We start from the raw sequence: 14,402 nt of genomic DNA on the forward strand, positions 1-14,402 counted from the left end.
TATTGTCTGTAAAGCGTCCTTGAGTGTTAGAAAGGCGCTGTTAAATAAAATGTATTATTATTATTATTATTATTAAATATACCGTATTCACCCTCAGAAATGCTCCATTTTAGCGCCTGTCTTTAAGCTGCCCTCTCAAAAGAGCCCAGTCTGCTCTGATTGGTAAGCATTTTCGGGGCCGGAATGACTCTTACGGCACTGTAACAGCACTTTCTACCTATGTTGTATGTGAGTAAGCAGTTGTGACATCCCAACCATATGGACGTCCTGACAACTCGTTTAAAGGTCCAGTTTCTGAATAAGGGCTGTGTGCATTTTTCAGGGTGTTGAGTGTTTTGAGACTTTCACAGTATGCATACAGGACTTTGACCTGCTTTAATAGAAGAAAAAAAAACATGCAGTAGATATCTCACTTTTTACAATATGGGATCTTTAACAATTATATCCATTTCTGTGATTTAAAAAAAAATTCTGATGCTACATACTCACTGGTAGAAACCAGTCTGGACTGTAAAGCAAGATAAAATTGAGAGCCTCAACAAGGCTTTTCTTAACTCTCAACACGACAATCCATCACTAGCGTCACACTGATGCAGATGAGTGACAATAGGAATGATAAGATGAGCGCACACCTTGCACTCACATACACATCCGTCTTTCTCCACACCCTCCTCTCTCTGCCAGCCACGCTCTGACTGCTGTGAAGCTTTGATGCTGGGTTCAATTACAAGTGAAAGACGGTGGAAGTGGAAGAGATGGTGCAGGTAGCAGAAAGGTGCACACAGGGTAGAATCCAGTATTCGGTTGTACAACCTCATTATAAATCACCCATCCGTGTATCCGCCTCGATATCAAAAAGCTTCAAGTTTCAGCAGAACAGTAGCTGCCTTTGTCTCAGCAAGTGTATATAACAGTCAATCTGATAACTTTTTACCTGGGTGGATTTTAGCCTAAATATAATGAGAACTACCTACCTTTTCAAGACTTAAAGTGATTTGTGAACACTCATGACAGAGAAACTTAGTTAGAAACCTGAACTGGTCTTAACAATGGATTTCCAGTGCAAACTAACAAGCAGAGTAGTAGAAGTAACCACACCTGGGCGTTAGTTATATCAAACAATATGAGGCATGAAGATTAAAACCCATTAAAACCCTGCTCATGATGTTTGCTCATGGATGTTACAATATTGACATGGTGTTTATGAAAACTTACACTGAGTCAGCCACACACATGCACACAACCTCAGAAAGTGATGTTGCTGAAACCTGAGCGACTGCTTTTTGACAGGTAAAGTAAGGCAGATATGTAAATATTTAGTCATTGGGTATGTGTCTTTAGTTTTTATCTACCGCTTTAACACATTTACCTGTCACTGGTTATCTTCAAGAATACACAAAGTGTCTGTACCTATCGTCTGTAAAGATTTCCTTTAACAAAAGAACTTATAGATACAAATGTATGTTAGCAATTGTTTTAAGGTGTCTTATTTTGAAACTATCTCTCTCTATATGCAGAAAACTCTTTAAATGAGGTAAAGTAAAGTCCGGGGAAAGGCTTCATATTAAGGAGGCAAAAGGGATGCCTTTTCCGTTGGCCGTTTACAGCTGTGGAGTGTCAAACTATATTAGGCTGGAAAATCTAATCACAGGAAGATCGCTGCCATTAACAAGCACAGCAACTCCACCACAACATTTTGCACAACTTGGCAACATCTTTTTCCAAACTGTGGAAGTTTCCAGAGCTTTTACACAACACTTTTTTTAACTTCAAAACAAACTGGTGGTAACTCACACCAAATCTTAAGACTTTAGCAGTTGTGCTAAAAGATCAAACAAGCTGAAGACAAGTAAAAATGGCAAATAAGTTGTTCATCACATCTCACATTTAAATACTGTAATTTTCCTTTTTCTACAAGCAACACTGATCTTTGGAAGCTCATAAAACATTTGTAATTTCATTTGAACACATAATTGATGATTACATCAGTGTGCATATACGGGAGAGTAAGTGACACTTTTTTACCTCCTCTTCTTATATAAAACATAATAAAAGAGCACATTTTATCTTCTGTTCAACAGTATCCAAACATACGGCTTTATAAATGCTAACAGTCTACATGTTATGCCATTTACGCAATCACACACCCCCTCCCTCCCCACATCTTTTTCCTCTCTCCCCTCTTACAGTCTGTCTGACTGGAGAAGGAAAGCAGTACCAGATGTGGAGATTTTTTTTCTCAATTGGGCATAAAGACCTTGCTGTTTGGAGACGGTGGCTGTGTTGCACTTCACAGCCGTGCGAGTCTCTTTATAGAGATGGAGGAGGAAAGGGCGGAAGAATAAATATACGACTACCACCAAACACCTTTTATGTCTCCTGAAGTGATGTGAGAAAATACTGTATATCCCTGGCTGAACTGAGATGAAGCTGTTATAAACTGCAATAAACCAGTCTGTGAATGCCTTAGTTTCTGTTGCTTTTTTCTTCAATATGGGAACATATTTAACATGTACAACTCTCATGCATTTAAGAGGATGTTCTGGAGGAGAAATCGTCCCTAAAATACTTATTATCAATTCAGAGTCCAGTCGTTTTATTAATATGGCATATCACAAATTTGCCTCAAAAGGGATTTTGTGGAACCCAATGTTCTTAGACTCTTGATTCAGAGAAGAAAAAACGCCCTCCAACTACATAATCAATAGTTTATTTAACTACTCCTAAATATTTTATGTAAAGCACTTTAAATAGCCTTGTTGCTGAAATGTGCTGTATAAATAAAGCTGCCTTGCCTTTATCGTTTTCAGCAAAGTCTAAATGAACTACATTGTCAACCATTATAGCAATTAAATCGCCTAACTCTATCATGTGGCCAAGTGTTTCCACCCATAACTGTGCCAGCTTCAAGCCTATTTGGTAATCCATCAAAAACAATTCATTACAGTGTCAAAGGAAACCCAAATAAGCATCATGGGATCTGTTTGTGTAATACGTAATGTGGGTGCTCTTAGTTTAGTTTTGCCTGCGTCTCTATGTTAGTCCAGTTATATATACATATAGTCTTTACTAAACTATATAAGCAGAAATAATGTTATAAAACCTATGTTCTACCTCTGTCAGTTTGGTTTTGTAGATGCGCTCCAGCTCCCTTTGACAGGTCAGCACACTGGAAGCCAAACTACCACCTGCAGAGCATAAGAATAATAAATATGTAAAATACATGTACAAACACGTGTATAAAGTATGTGGTTTGTACAGTTATTGTGTTGACAGTCTTACCTTCAGGACCCTGTCTACGTTTCGAAGCTATCCAAATAATGAGGTGGGGGAAAAAAAAGAGTATATTGTCAAAAGCGATTCCATCTTAAAAAAAAGTAATGCAATGTAACAAAAAATCTCACCAAGTTTGGACTGGAATTTGCCCATACTTCCGCCTTTTTATCTGATCAAGAACATTTCATAATGTCCAATCCAAGAGGGGGAAAATAAATGCGACATTTGTGAAAGAACAGCGCCCGGAGACTACACAGACAAGATTGAAAGTTTGACTTAGGTATCAAAGAGTATAAAGGAGCGAGAGCGAGAGGCTTCACCGTTGCGCACTTCCTTCTACGGTAAATTGTAGATTACTTAAACTAAAAAAAAAAGACATTAACAATGGGAGAAAGCTTCTCTCTCGGATATACCTTTTTAATATATACAATAACTTATTCTGGACATGACATTTATTTTTTTTCGTTTAAAAAAGGTAATACACGGGTGTGGCCAAAAGTTTACATATAGTTGTAAACAACAGTCGTCCTATTAACAGTATTAAACTAGCTCTAATTAAATGGGTTCAGAGATGTCACCAGCTGTAGACAATAATAATTACTCATGAGATGCAAAGGAGGTCATGTCACAAAATAAATTTTATTGATACAACTTTCTACATCACCACAATTGGTCGCTGTTGTTGAGGGAGCTGTATGTACGTTTTTGACCAGAAGATTTAGTCACATTTTCAGAAGACCCATAATAAAGTCAAAAGAGAGATCACCCAGATTTCATGACTATTTTTTATGACAAAGAAGTATGTGCTCCAATGATTCCCTCACAGAAAAATAGGATTTGTAGCAATTATTGGAAACTCAAACTGCTGTGACATACATGTTTTTCACAACTGTATGTACACTTTTGGCCATAATTGTAATAAAATGTAGGCTAATATTTTAATAATGTGTATTGTGTGTGCATTACAGATGCTTTACCAGTATTAGGATGGATCCACAGCATATCCCTGTATACGACTGATGACACTCTATTTCGGCTCATATGTATCACACATGTTGTCTGTCAATACTGTAGGGGTATGAATGACTCTTTTTAATTAAATCATAATCTGTAAAATCTAGATGCTGTATTCAGGTGTAAGGGCTGTCTTGACCACCAGTTTCCTACATTGCAGAATGGTCTTTTTAAGAACACAGACACTACTGTAGAACATCATCATACAATTAAATGAGGTGAACATCACGAGGAAGCTGGAATGACAAATGCATCCCATCTTTGTACTGCAGTATCTCGAGCTCTGACACTAAGCACTTGTAACCCTCAGGACAACTGCAGTTCTTCACTGCTTTGATCACCTAACTTATAGTTGCCATAATTATAATTACAGCTTAATTTACAAAAAGGAAAATTAAATTAAAAGGGGGTAACGATGTAAAAAGTCATGTTAGCCTATTGACTACCAGCACTCAATAAATACCATTTCTTAAACAATCACAGACAAAAGGAATGGTGGAAAAGAGCTTTTTTGTGTATAACTAAATACAAAAGTAATATGTAGGCATCTTGTCTGAAGTGTAGTTTCCAGGTTTCCTTTGTATCTACTTACAACTCGCCTTCAATCTGAAGTAATGGCTGAAGTTAACCATTTCTTTTTTTGTTTTCTTTATATTACATAAATGTACATATGTCCGTTTAAAAAGCAACAGACCAAGTCCATCTCACAATTTTTTAACTGCTGCCACTGACGGACTCTTTGACAGTGAGGGCAGGAGTGGGTCCTATGTGGGTCCAGATGTAGCCTTTTTCTGGTCGGATGGGGATGGTGGGGAACGGAGAGCTCTGCGATTTGAAATATTCAGAGGGGGCATGACACACAAACTCCAGGTACTCCATCTTTCTGGGCAAATCCTCCTCTGGACCTAATAAAAATTACAGACAGACAGATCTTAACTTGTCACATAAATGGCCAAGAAATTGTAAATTTTTAATTTCTCATTGCTCACCAACAATGTATGTCCCAGGATCAAACTGGTCCTTTGGGCTGGCCTGTGTCGGGATTAACCAGGTCAGTGCAGCACTCTTTTCACAGTACTGGTCCTGCACAAAGCCTCGAATCTGGGCATAGTAAGACTTCCCGTCTTCCTCATCTGTTACCTTAATCACATCTCCTGTCTGGTAGTATACACCCTGTGGATACAGACATAAACACTAAGGAGGGTCTGGCTCCTTCTCTCACATATCACAGGATGAATAGTATTAGTTAAAGCTGCAATTAGATGAAGAAATTCTGACGGATCAGGAAATGTTTTAAGATGAAAATGTTCCTGTATTGAGCAGAAACAGGAGATTACTTTTTTGGAGAAAAAATAAAATCAACATACCTTATAAAATACTGATTCAGATGTGATGATTGTTGCAACAGATTCTGGTGCTTTGATTGGCTGAGGAAAAAGATCACATACACACGCACACGTCAAATAAATAAGTTGATGGTACAATTGTAATTTCACCTTGTGGGATTAATAAAATATACATTATTATTATTATTATTATTACTACAACAGAAGAGAAATAACTACATTAGCTTATCAAATCCATCTCTTCCTTACATTTTTTAGTTTGAATATGTGTCTTCTTCCCTTTCCTTTTGTTGACACCTTCTTCTCAGATGCCGGAGCTTTGTACTTGGTGCTTCTCAGCCGTGCAGACCTCCTGTGGATCTCCTGCTTGGACTAAAAAAGATGTACCAGTAAAGAAATACCAGGTATTTAATATGCCTTCATTCAATGTTTACCTATGCCAAACTTAAATGCAACTAATTATTATCGGGTAAATGATTAGTAACTTTATCCACAAATAGTAATAACTGTTATCATACTATCCTTCCATGTGCTTGTTTCGACTGACCCGCCAACCGAATAACAAAAACTATTTATACAAAACAGAGAAAGCATCCATACATTCCAATCTTCCCAGTAACGCCACAGGCCGCTTTGATATTCATTATAATCTTTACATTACAGTTTGGTATGCTGCTGTAGTGGTACTTCTTTAAATGTACAGCTGTAAGCACTAGTATGTGAACTCTATTTTAGAGAGGGGTGTTCAAGCGGAGCATTCAATGCGCAAAAAGAAACATTTACACAGTAACAAACCTGCTTTCCACCGCCATTGCTGGGCTGAGTGTTGGAGGACATGGAGGGTCCTGATGTTCCGCAGCTGCTCTTTCCTGTGCAGTTGTTGCAGAGGATCTCTCCCTGGTTTCCTTTCTTCCACATCGAGGAAGAGTTCGTCTTGCAGACTGCACAGCATGGTTTCAAACCCAGCGGCATCGTTAATGGTCAGATAACGACGCCAGGGTACACAGAAGTCAACGTTAACACTGTGCTCAACAATGAGATGATGGCTGCTCGTTCAGCTCCTGCTAACTGTGTATCACACTGATGTGACTCCTTCAATTTACACAGAGAGAAAGATTTCCTTCTCTGCGATAGATTAACCTTAGACGACTAGCTATGACATTAGGCTTGATACGATAATTAAGACAGTATGAAATTACAATATGGATTGTTTATTTTCGCAGCCAAATCACCGCCATTGCTAACTGTTTCTTCTTCTTCTGCCTATTTTGACATCGTCGTTGGCTCTGTGGTTTGCGATGCATTGGTCAAGCGCCACCGCTGGACTGGAGGAGACTGCGCCAAACTCGACCTGTTTATTTAGATGTTGCCATAAACCATGTTGTGTAAAAGGTTTTGGTTCATGTTCAGGTAAGGGGAGATTTTGTTTTCTAGTTAATGCAAGTAACGTATTTGTGGAAGTGTGAAAACAGTAATGATAATAATTGAACATTTTTAAACGATTTTACCTGAAATTTCCCACTCCAACAGGTGGCGGTAATCAAGTAAAATGGCCGCCGACCACTGTTAATGTGAAGAAGAAGAAGACGAAGAAATGCGTCACTGTTCAAAACAAAAGTTTCGCCTGTCTGGCGCCGTGTCTTCAGGAAGATGTCTCAAAATACTCCCGACAAAGACGACCAAACGTCAAGTAACAAAAAAAACATCTCCCTCCCAATGTCCAGAGTGAGGTTGATAATGAAGAGCTCCCCCGATGTCTCCAGCATTAACCAGGACGCTCTTTTTCTCACCACCAAAGCTACAGTAAGCGGCCGTTTAATGCTAGCTAAATCATCGGTTCACTGAGCACTGCTAACATGTCAGCTCATTCATCTGCTGCTGCTGTTGCTAATAGGGATTAGCTTGCCGTTAGCTTCTCGGGTAGCTACGTGTAAATGTGGCTGCTCCAGTATCCATTTGAGCTCCAGTCACCGTGAGTTTCTCTTTTGTTGATTTGTGTTGTGTTTTTGAAGGAGCTGTTTGTCCAGCACCTGGCTCTCGCTTCATTCAACGGCTCCGGGAAAGAAACCAACACTCTGTCGTACAGCGACCTGGCTCAAACCGCAGAGGAGAAGGAGACTTTCCACTTTCTTACAGGTGAGACCCAGCCACAGCCTGGTAACGTTAGAACTACAGGGACTTTCTGCAGCATGTCATGTTGGTCACTACTAACTCTTCTAAACCACTATAACATCAGCTAAATAAAGTACTTAAAATGAAAGCAGTCTACTACAAAAGCCCTGCAATATCTCATCACCACGAAGGTTATAATCAATTTAATGGTCATTTGGATGCTGTATGTTGGGGTCTTGGAGATTCTGTGTACTGACTATATTTGTATGTGGCTTTATGTATATCTATATGTGCCTGTGTATATCTGTATGTTGCTACGTGTACTGACTGTGAAAACCAATATCTCTCTGGGACAATTAATCTAGCTCTTAGTTTGTGGTATTGCACAAATATGATAAACATCCCTATAATAATGCAGTACAACTCAATGTCACAAACTACATCCTCCCAAAATGATTGTAAAGTTCAATCAACACCTCTGTGAAACTGTTCAGCAAAAGCTGAATGGTGATAACTAATTGTAATTGTTTAATGTGTTGTTTGCATTATTGCACATCAAAGAAAAGGACTGCATTTTCACTATGTAAATGTGTTTTTTACGTAATTTGCTTTGGTGTTAGGCATATGCAATACACATATTAAGCAGAAGTACTGCAACAGTAAAAAAAAGTATTATATATATAATAGAAATACCCATACAAATATGAAATTACATGTACATAATGTACTTAAACCAAATATTAGGGAAGAAACACAATGGTCCATTTCATAATAAAATACCAACTATTTTTTACAGTAATCAACAAATGTATTTTTTATGAAGTGGGCAACATATTCTGGCTATTGACAAATACTTTTTTCAACACAAACTTGCATCGCTTTGTGTTTTCTTGCAACAATCATATATGTAAGTTGCCACAGTCTTATTTTTTTCTTCAACAATTTTGAAAGCAGTTTTTTGTTGTAACCTCACCTTCTACCAAGGACACCAACAACAGCTTTTAAGATCTATTTCCACAACCATTCATCATTCGTTCAGATGCTGTAAACACAGTTTCATATCACTTCACATTGGCTCTGTCAGGAATGGCATTCTGCAGCTACAGTAAAAGGATAAATAGTGACTGTAAGAACGAGTTTGACACATTTATTATTCTCTTTTATAGATATCCTCCCAAAGAAGATCTTGGCCCGAGATTATCTTCAATCTTTGGACCAAATGCAAAATGATGATGATGATGCCGACTTTTAAAAAAGACACTGGTTACATTTCACAGATGTTCATCAAATGCACACGTCCTGCGATCCAATAAGTGCACTAGCAGAAGAGATACACTGAACTTTCTCAATGCTTTTTTAAGATACATTGACAGAATTCAGCTGTAGGGCTTATGCAAGAAGTTAGGGGACACCGAATTGAAAGTAAAGCCACATAGGTCAAATGTAAACTCAAGTGAAGACTTAGAAATCATCTTCAAACGCAACAACACACTGCCTCTTAGAGGTACATAGAAGTTTTTCTGGATGTCTAAGATAAATACTTGATGCCAGAAATCTAAATGTGTAACAATGGCTTAAACAAAGCAGCCTTAGAGGAATCCTAATGCAATCACCCCTTAACATTTTGGAATTTTTTTTGCATTTGGCCTTAATCCCAAACAATCTTTGAAGGTTTTGTGGTAGCAGTTTCTTATAAAGTCTGGGCTTGTTTCGCGTGCACAGTAATCAGCAGGAGTAAATAGTTTTTTCTTAATAACTTGCAGGCCTGTATGGGCTTTACTCCATGTAGCGGACCAAGATGTAATGGGAATCCATTCCACACAGATGGTGCACAAATGTCTCAGTTCCAGAGTTATTATTGCCTTTTAAATAGGATTAGCTATTTTAGAGGTGCTATCAAACATTAATTTCAAAGTCAAATATACTGATGTTAATTATTCTTCTATTCTGAGTTACATATGATAGTAAAAAAGAGATATTGTCATGTTTAAGTTGTGTGTAGTTAATCATAAATACTTGAAAGTATAAATACCTCCTTTTTTCCAGCTTCACTACAAAGCAAGTGAACATGCTGCGTATTTCCAAATACAAATTCACACTCAAGCTTAATAGATGTGAATATTTAAAGTGTATATATCAACTGACCACCTTACAACAAATCATCCTCATGCATTTACAAATTGTCTAGATTTGATATTAAAATAAAGATTCATGCTGTCTGATATTCATTGTTGCACCGCATGTATTTTACATCACAATTTTGGAGAAATATACATATGTAAATGCAGTTTATTAATGTTGAATGACGTGTTAAACGGGTCAGTTCTCTTTTAAGCTAAAGGCTGATAGCAGGGCCATCAAATCTCCACGTGAAACATATCTGCTAAATGGTAATATAAAACTTGATTTAACAGCTACATGTTCATTAACTCTTGCTGATTATGTGAGGTTTATTTCTCTAATTCCAGTTTACAGATGCCACTTTTAGGTGCTTTGATGAGATAAGGTGCATATCAAATGTGTTTTGTCCTCATAATACGGACTAACATAATCCTGAGCATGCATACATATGCTACATTGTTACATGAATATAAAAATACAGCACATGTAAGGCAGGTGGTTGGCATTGTCACTATTGGATGAGTTTGTTGAGTCGAAGCTGTATGTCAAGCAGAGCATCCTCTAATGTAGAAAAATGATTCTCTAGGTTGTTTGCCATGTGCTCTCTTCCATCTATGGCATCCCTTGTGTTGGCAAGATGCTCCTTCATGCTGAAAGGAATGACAAAACCACAAGTAAATGTCTGAGACTTTGTGACACATTTACAAACTACTCTGTGCCCCCTAGCCCCCCCCCCCAAACAAAAATAAATGTCAAAGTAATGAGTCTGTTCGCTCCCATCTAATAGAAAGAAAACACTGAATTACATTAATTCTCTACAGCTGTTTTCATGCCAGAGCCTTGTCTCAGCCAGATGTCCCGACAGAGGACTCTTGCAAAACACTGGACATGACTCAGCTGCTTGTCTGGCTGCTGTTTCCACTTCTTCTTTGGCATTCATGCATTGTTGTTTCGGCCAAACAAGCAACACTGATCCAGGGATCCTGATTGCCTCACTATACAATGATTTAGGAATAATCCCACAGCTGGCCTTGGATCAGTATTTACCAGATACCTGAATTGAATACTTGAATTTGCCCCTGTAAAGTGGGGCTTGTAGTTGAATTTTGTGAAAGGTCTCTATATAAATATGCAACAACCGAAAGCTATATCACTGATATATGTACCTGCTCCTTAACCATTAAAAAACCAATTTGGTACAAATTGATATTATCCCCACATCTTTTTTAATCACATCGTTCTATTTAATGAAATAAGCTTCAGCCCCCTCCTCACCCCAGTCATTTTCATACAACCCCTGAAGTTATTTAATCCATCAAATGGTCCATGGACTTCTGTTTCTCACCTAGTGAGTATCCCCTGCTCCTTTCCCTCTTTCCTCGTCTCCTCCAGAGAGGCAAACACCTTTTCCATGGTCTGTATAGTTTCTACCACATCCAGGTGGTCTGAGTGGATCCCCTGGACCTCCTCTCTGGCTTGGTGTTCGTAGGAGATCCCTCCCTCCTCCAACCCACTGGTGGTGGACACAGCCTGCAGGGCAGCCCTGTTTTGGAGAACAAGCAGACGGGACCTGGCAAACTCCTCAGGTCCAGCTATGTTTTCCCAGCAGATTGGAGAGGACGGTGGTAACCAGAAGCGCTGGGTGCAGTTGACTGGTTTTCCTGGGGTCTCTGTTATGAACGGGCTGTCAGCAGGGAAGCTGTGAAGCAGGTGCAGAAGAGACGATCCAGAACCCCACTCCCAATCCTCAAGGTATGGTTCCCCAGATTCTTGTTCAGTTGCAAAAGGAGGTAGAGGCCCCGCTGCCCCTACACCCTCTGCTGGGAAGCAGACCCCCAGCAGGAGGGAGCAGAACAGGCAGGACAAGGCCCTGCTCACTGCCCCCCGTTGCATCTCCAGTCTGGCTAAAACATGAAGTATAAGCTTTATTCAGACTTACACACACACACACACACACACACACACACACACACACACACACACACACACACACACACACACACACACAATATGTTTCCATTGTGGTCTTTTAATGCAACACAGCTATTGCTTTATTCACACAACAGGTCTCACTTTTTTAATGAGCCATATATGTACATATAATAAATAAAAAAGATATGCACAATGAAATGTAATTTCTAGACACACTGACGGAGGAGAATTACAGTGAGTCATAAAGTCATAAAAGTTTGTCAAAACAGGCAACATGCAATTTCACCTTCAAAATAAAGGTATACATTAGGTTACGTTAAATATAAAGAACAAAAAGGTTAATAGATACAGTTCTGCCACATGTCTCCACCAAGAGCAGTGTTCTTTTTCGGTACAGTAATTTACATATCTCAAGGCATATGTTTTAATTCTTATTATCTCAGGAGGTTTTACTGTCATTACGGTAGCTTAATGGCTTACCAGCAGAAGAAAGTTTAAGAAGAAGCCTCACAGCTAATCCGCTACTCATTGCAACAACTTTAACTCATAAAATCTTTTCCCTCTATACCGTAGGCCTACATACATGTCACCCGCTCGTATGTCTTACCTTGCAAAGCGACGAAGCAGGCTGGGAGTTCTGTCTCTGCTTCGGTGCCTGAAGTCGTCGGAAAAAATGAGTCGTTGACTGCAGCCTGTAACATGCGATGTGAATCAGTATTTACTGGCCCGGTAACAGCAGTTAGGAGCAAAGACTTTCCGTCAGAGTCTGTGGAGTAATTGTGTGAAACTTAAACCAATGATCTTCAAATACACTTGTAGTCTAGCTGGAAATATCTACTTTCTGCACATATAGCCTACAAGCGCACCCCATACTGGAAAAAGTAGATCTGCTGCAGGGTTTTTCTGTAATTTATGCCTACGAAACTGGACTTTCATTTCTATGCTGAATTGTACTTTTGTGGTACGTGTTCATTTGCATCTTTTTGTTCCCCTAAAGACTTCAACTCGTCTGAATGGAACAGTGTGATGCTCGTGGAATTTATGAGCCACAATTAAACAGGCTTGAATTTTAAACTCAAAACGCTCTAAACATCATGCAATCATAACAATTGCATTTAATCTGTTAATTCAGATATACCCATAACATTTGTTATAATTGAACAAACAAAGTTTTTTTAACATTTGTTTTGTCCCACATACTAGTCTGTTTATTTCTCCTGAAAGGCCAGGGAAAGAGTTTTTGTAGCCCGAGGCTCACACCCTGACATAAGCAACGAGGAATGGGATATTTTGGCACAAACTATCGAGGGTGTTGTAATGTTAGGGGAGGATCGGCCTTGAGGCACACACCATCAATCTTAAAAGATGTGCTGTGAATCTCAGGACAAACCGTAAAACATAAGTTTTTGTAACTCTAAAGATGGGAATGTAAAATGTAGTAGATCCATCTAGACCTGTCCAGACAGCTCTGGTCTACAGCTGCTGGTGCTATAGCCAGATGTTATTTTCAGATCCTAATGATTTTCAAACTATTTGGAGAACAAGTATTCTTTTCGGTCCCGGTGATTAGTTGTGAAATTATGCAAACGACCGCGATGGTATCACTCCTTCCTTCAAGTTCCCAAATTGACACTCGTCTGGGAAATTGAGTTTCGGATAGGGTTCAGCTTCTGCAGCTTTGCCAATGCTAATATACAATGACTGAGGAAGTCGTGACGAATCCATAGCAACCAATCACGTGTTGAATTTGTTAATACCCGTTGCTTTGTTGTTGTGGTTTGTTGGTCTTAATGTTTCATTGTTTTGTTTCATGTGAATACCAGTTTATTAGAGAGTAACGTAGGCTATTTGAAGTAATGCAGTAATGCAGGGAGCGTGCACTTAGTTTCCATGATTATTGTGTTTCCATAACAATATTATAGGCCAATTGAAATGGCATAACAGTGGAGTGTGATGTGTAAGATGAGAGTTCATAGGTCAGGCTTGTTTGAGTGGTGAGAGCAGTTACTTAGATTTGCTAAATGCAAACCAGCATATTATGCGTAATAATAGTGATTGGGAGGGGTTTACTGTTTTTTTCAATTATTTTGGAGGGTCTCAGAACATTTTGTATTGGCTGAAGACCCCCTATTCTTCCGGTATAGCCCATGCATAGATCCAGCAACAGTCCATCAACATGTGTTGTAATATAAGCGCACTGACTTCCTTGACGGATCCTCTTGCTCTGCATGGGTTCCTCGCATGAATTGTTCTCCACAAATTCAGAATCAGATATGTCTGCAGATAACTCCCTGATGCAAGGTAAAATACATACCCATACAACAATTACATTTTGTTTTACCATAACCATTCAAACACGTGTTTATGGTTGACTGGCAGTTAACTTTTAGGCAGGAAACATAAGAATACTCACTTTGTGTTTTGTAATCTTGATCTAGGCTTGCATACTGTTTGCGTTGTTCATAATGGGCCTGCCATTTTCCTATGTTGCAATGTCGCCATCTACTGCAAGTTTTAGGAAACAGCTTTATTTTGCAATTCGTAGAGAAAATTATAACAAATCCTCACTAAAGCACATTATTGTTCTTCTCTCAGTTAATA

At 38.8% G+C, this 14,402-nt stretch overlaps 4 protein-coding genes across 8 annotated transcripts in view; 1 reads left to right on the top strand and 3 right to left on the bottom strand.

The window, feature by feature from the left end:
• LOC117956630 (protein naked cuticle homolog 2) overlaps window positions 1-3,862 on the bottom strand; it is a 7,801-nt gene extending 3,939 nt beyond the window's left edge. For all 3 annotated transcript variants that reach the window (XM_034891792.1, XM_034891791.1, XM_034891790.1), the window contains exons 1-3: window positions 3,405-3,862; window positions 3,283-3,309; window positions 3,115-3,188 (exon numbers count right to left, since the gene is read on the bottom strand). In XM_034891792.1, the coding sequence (XP_034747683.1) occupies window positions 3,115-3,188; window positions 3,283-3,309; window positions 3,405-3,429 (126 nt within the window). In that variant the 5' untranslated portion in view covers window positions 3,430-3,862. The remainder of the gene's footprint in view (window positions 1-3,114; window positions 3,189-3,282; window positions 3,310-3,404) is intronic.
• Window positions 3,863-4,783: 921 nt separating this feature from the next.
• Window positions 4,784-7,003, bottom strand: gatad1 (GATA zinc finger domain containing 1). The gene is made up of 5 exons (XM_034891795.1): window positions 6,432-7,003; window positions 5,886-6,008; window positions 5,658-5,717; window positions 5,280-5,463; window positions 4,784-5,195 (listed from the first exon to the last, which is right to left on the bottom strand). The coding sequence occupies exons 1-5, from the start codon at window positions 6,606-6,608 to the stop codon at window positions 5,005-5,007; spliced, it is 735 nt and encodes a 244-aa protein (XP_034747686.1). The 5' UTR covers window positions 6,609-7,003; the 3' UTR covers window positions 4,784-5,004.
• A 165-nt stretch (window positions 7,004-7,168) lies between these two features.
• On the top strand, window positions 7,169-10,174 carry chrac1 (chromatin accessibility complex subunit 1). Of its 2 annotated transcripts, XM_034891796.1 has the most exons (4): window positions 7,169-7,439; window positions 7,649-7,772; window positions 8,915-8,969; window positions 9,795-10,174. In XM_034891796.1, exons 1-4 carry the CDS (start codon window positions 7,287-7,289, stop codon window positions 9,934-9,936), a joined length of 474 nt encoding a protein of 157 aa, XP_034747687.1. In that variant the 5' UTR covers window positions 7,169-7,286; the 3' UTR covers window positions 9,937-10,174. The 2 variants fall into 2 exon arrangements, with proteins under 2 accessions (XP_034747687.1, XP_034747688.1); XM_034891797.1 differs by having other exon boundaries at window positions 8,915-9,972.
• On the bottom strand, window positions 9,785-12,636 carry si:ch211-57n23.1. 2 transcript variants are annotated; one of them, XM_034891793.1, is made up of 3 exons: window positions 12,409-12,636; window positions 11,215-11,773; window positions 9,785-10,519 (listed from the first exon to the last, which is right to left on the bottom strand). In XM_034891793.1, exons 1-3 carry the CDS (start codon window positions 12,500-12,502, stop codon window positions 10,381-10,383), a joined length of 792 nt encoding a protein of 263 aa, XP_034747684.1. In that variant the 5' UTR covers window positions 12,503-12,636; the 3' UTR covers window positions 9,785-10,380. The 2 variants fall into 2 exon arrangements, with proteins under 2 accessions (XP_034747684.1, XP_034747685.1); XM_034891794.1 differs by having other exon boundaries at window positions 11,215-11,769; window positions 12,409-12,612.
• Between the last annotated feature and the right edge of the window lie 1,766 nt (window positions 12,637-14,402).

The sequence above is a fragment of the Etheostoma cragini genome, chromosome 14, assembly GCF_013103735.1.
Source record: "Etheostoma cragini isolate CJK2018 chromosome 14, CSU_Ecrag_1.0, whole genome shotgun sequence".
Classification (NCBI taxonomy): Eukaryota; Metazoa; Chordata; class Actinopteri; order Perciformes; family Percidae; genus Etheostoma; species Etheostoma cragini.

Bases quoted from the DNA above. Each gene is read 5' to 3' on its own strand.
- si:ch211-57n23.1 (XM_034891793.1), bottom strand. From the start codon at position 12,502: ATGTTACAGGCTGCAGTCAACGACTCATTTTTTCCGACGACTTCAGGC. The intron at 11,774-12,408 runs GTAAGACATACG...TTCATGTTTTAG, and splicing joins CTGCTTCGTCGCTTTGCAAG to CCAGACTGGAGATGCAACGG. The intron at 10,520-11,214 runs GTGAGAAACAGA...CATTCCTTTCAG, and splicing joins GAGCAGGGGATACTCACTAG to CATGAAGGAGCATCTTGCCA.
- chrac1 (XM_034891796.1), top strand. From the start codon at position 7,287: ATGTCTCAAAATACTCCCGACAAAGACGACCAAACGTCAAGTAACAAA. The intron at 7,440-7,648 runs GTAAGCGGCCGT...GTGTTTTTGAAG, and splicing joins TTCTCACCACCAAAGCTACA to GAGCTGTTTGTCCAGCACCT. The intron at 8,970-9,794 runs GCAAAATGATGA...CCTTTTTTCCAG, and splicing joins CTTCAATCTTTGGACCAAAT to CTTCACTACAAAGCAAGTGA.
- gatad1 (XM_034891795.1), bottom strand. From the start codon at position 6,608: ATGCCGCTGGGTTTGAAACCATGCTGTGCAGTCTGCAAGACGAACTCT. The intron at 5,464-5,657 runs GTATGTTGATTT...CTGTATCCACAG, and splicing joins CTGAATCAGTATTTTATAAG to GGTGTATACTACCAGACAGG. The intron at 5,196-5,279 runs GTGAGCAATGAG...AATTTTTATTAG, and splicing joins TCCTGGGACATACATTGTTG to GTCCAGAGGAGGATTTGCCC.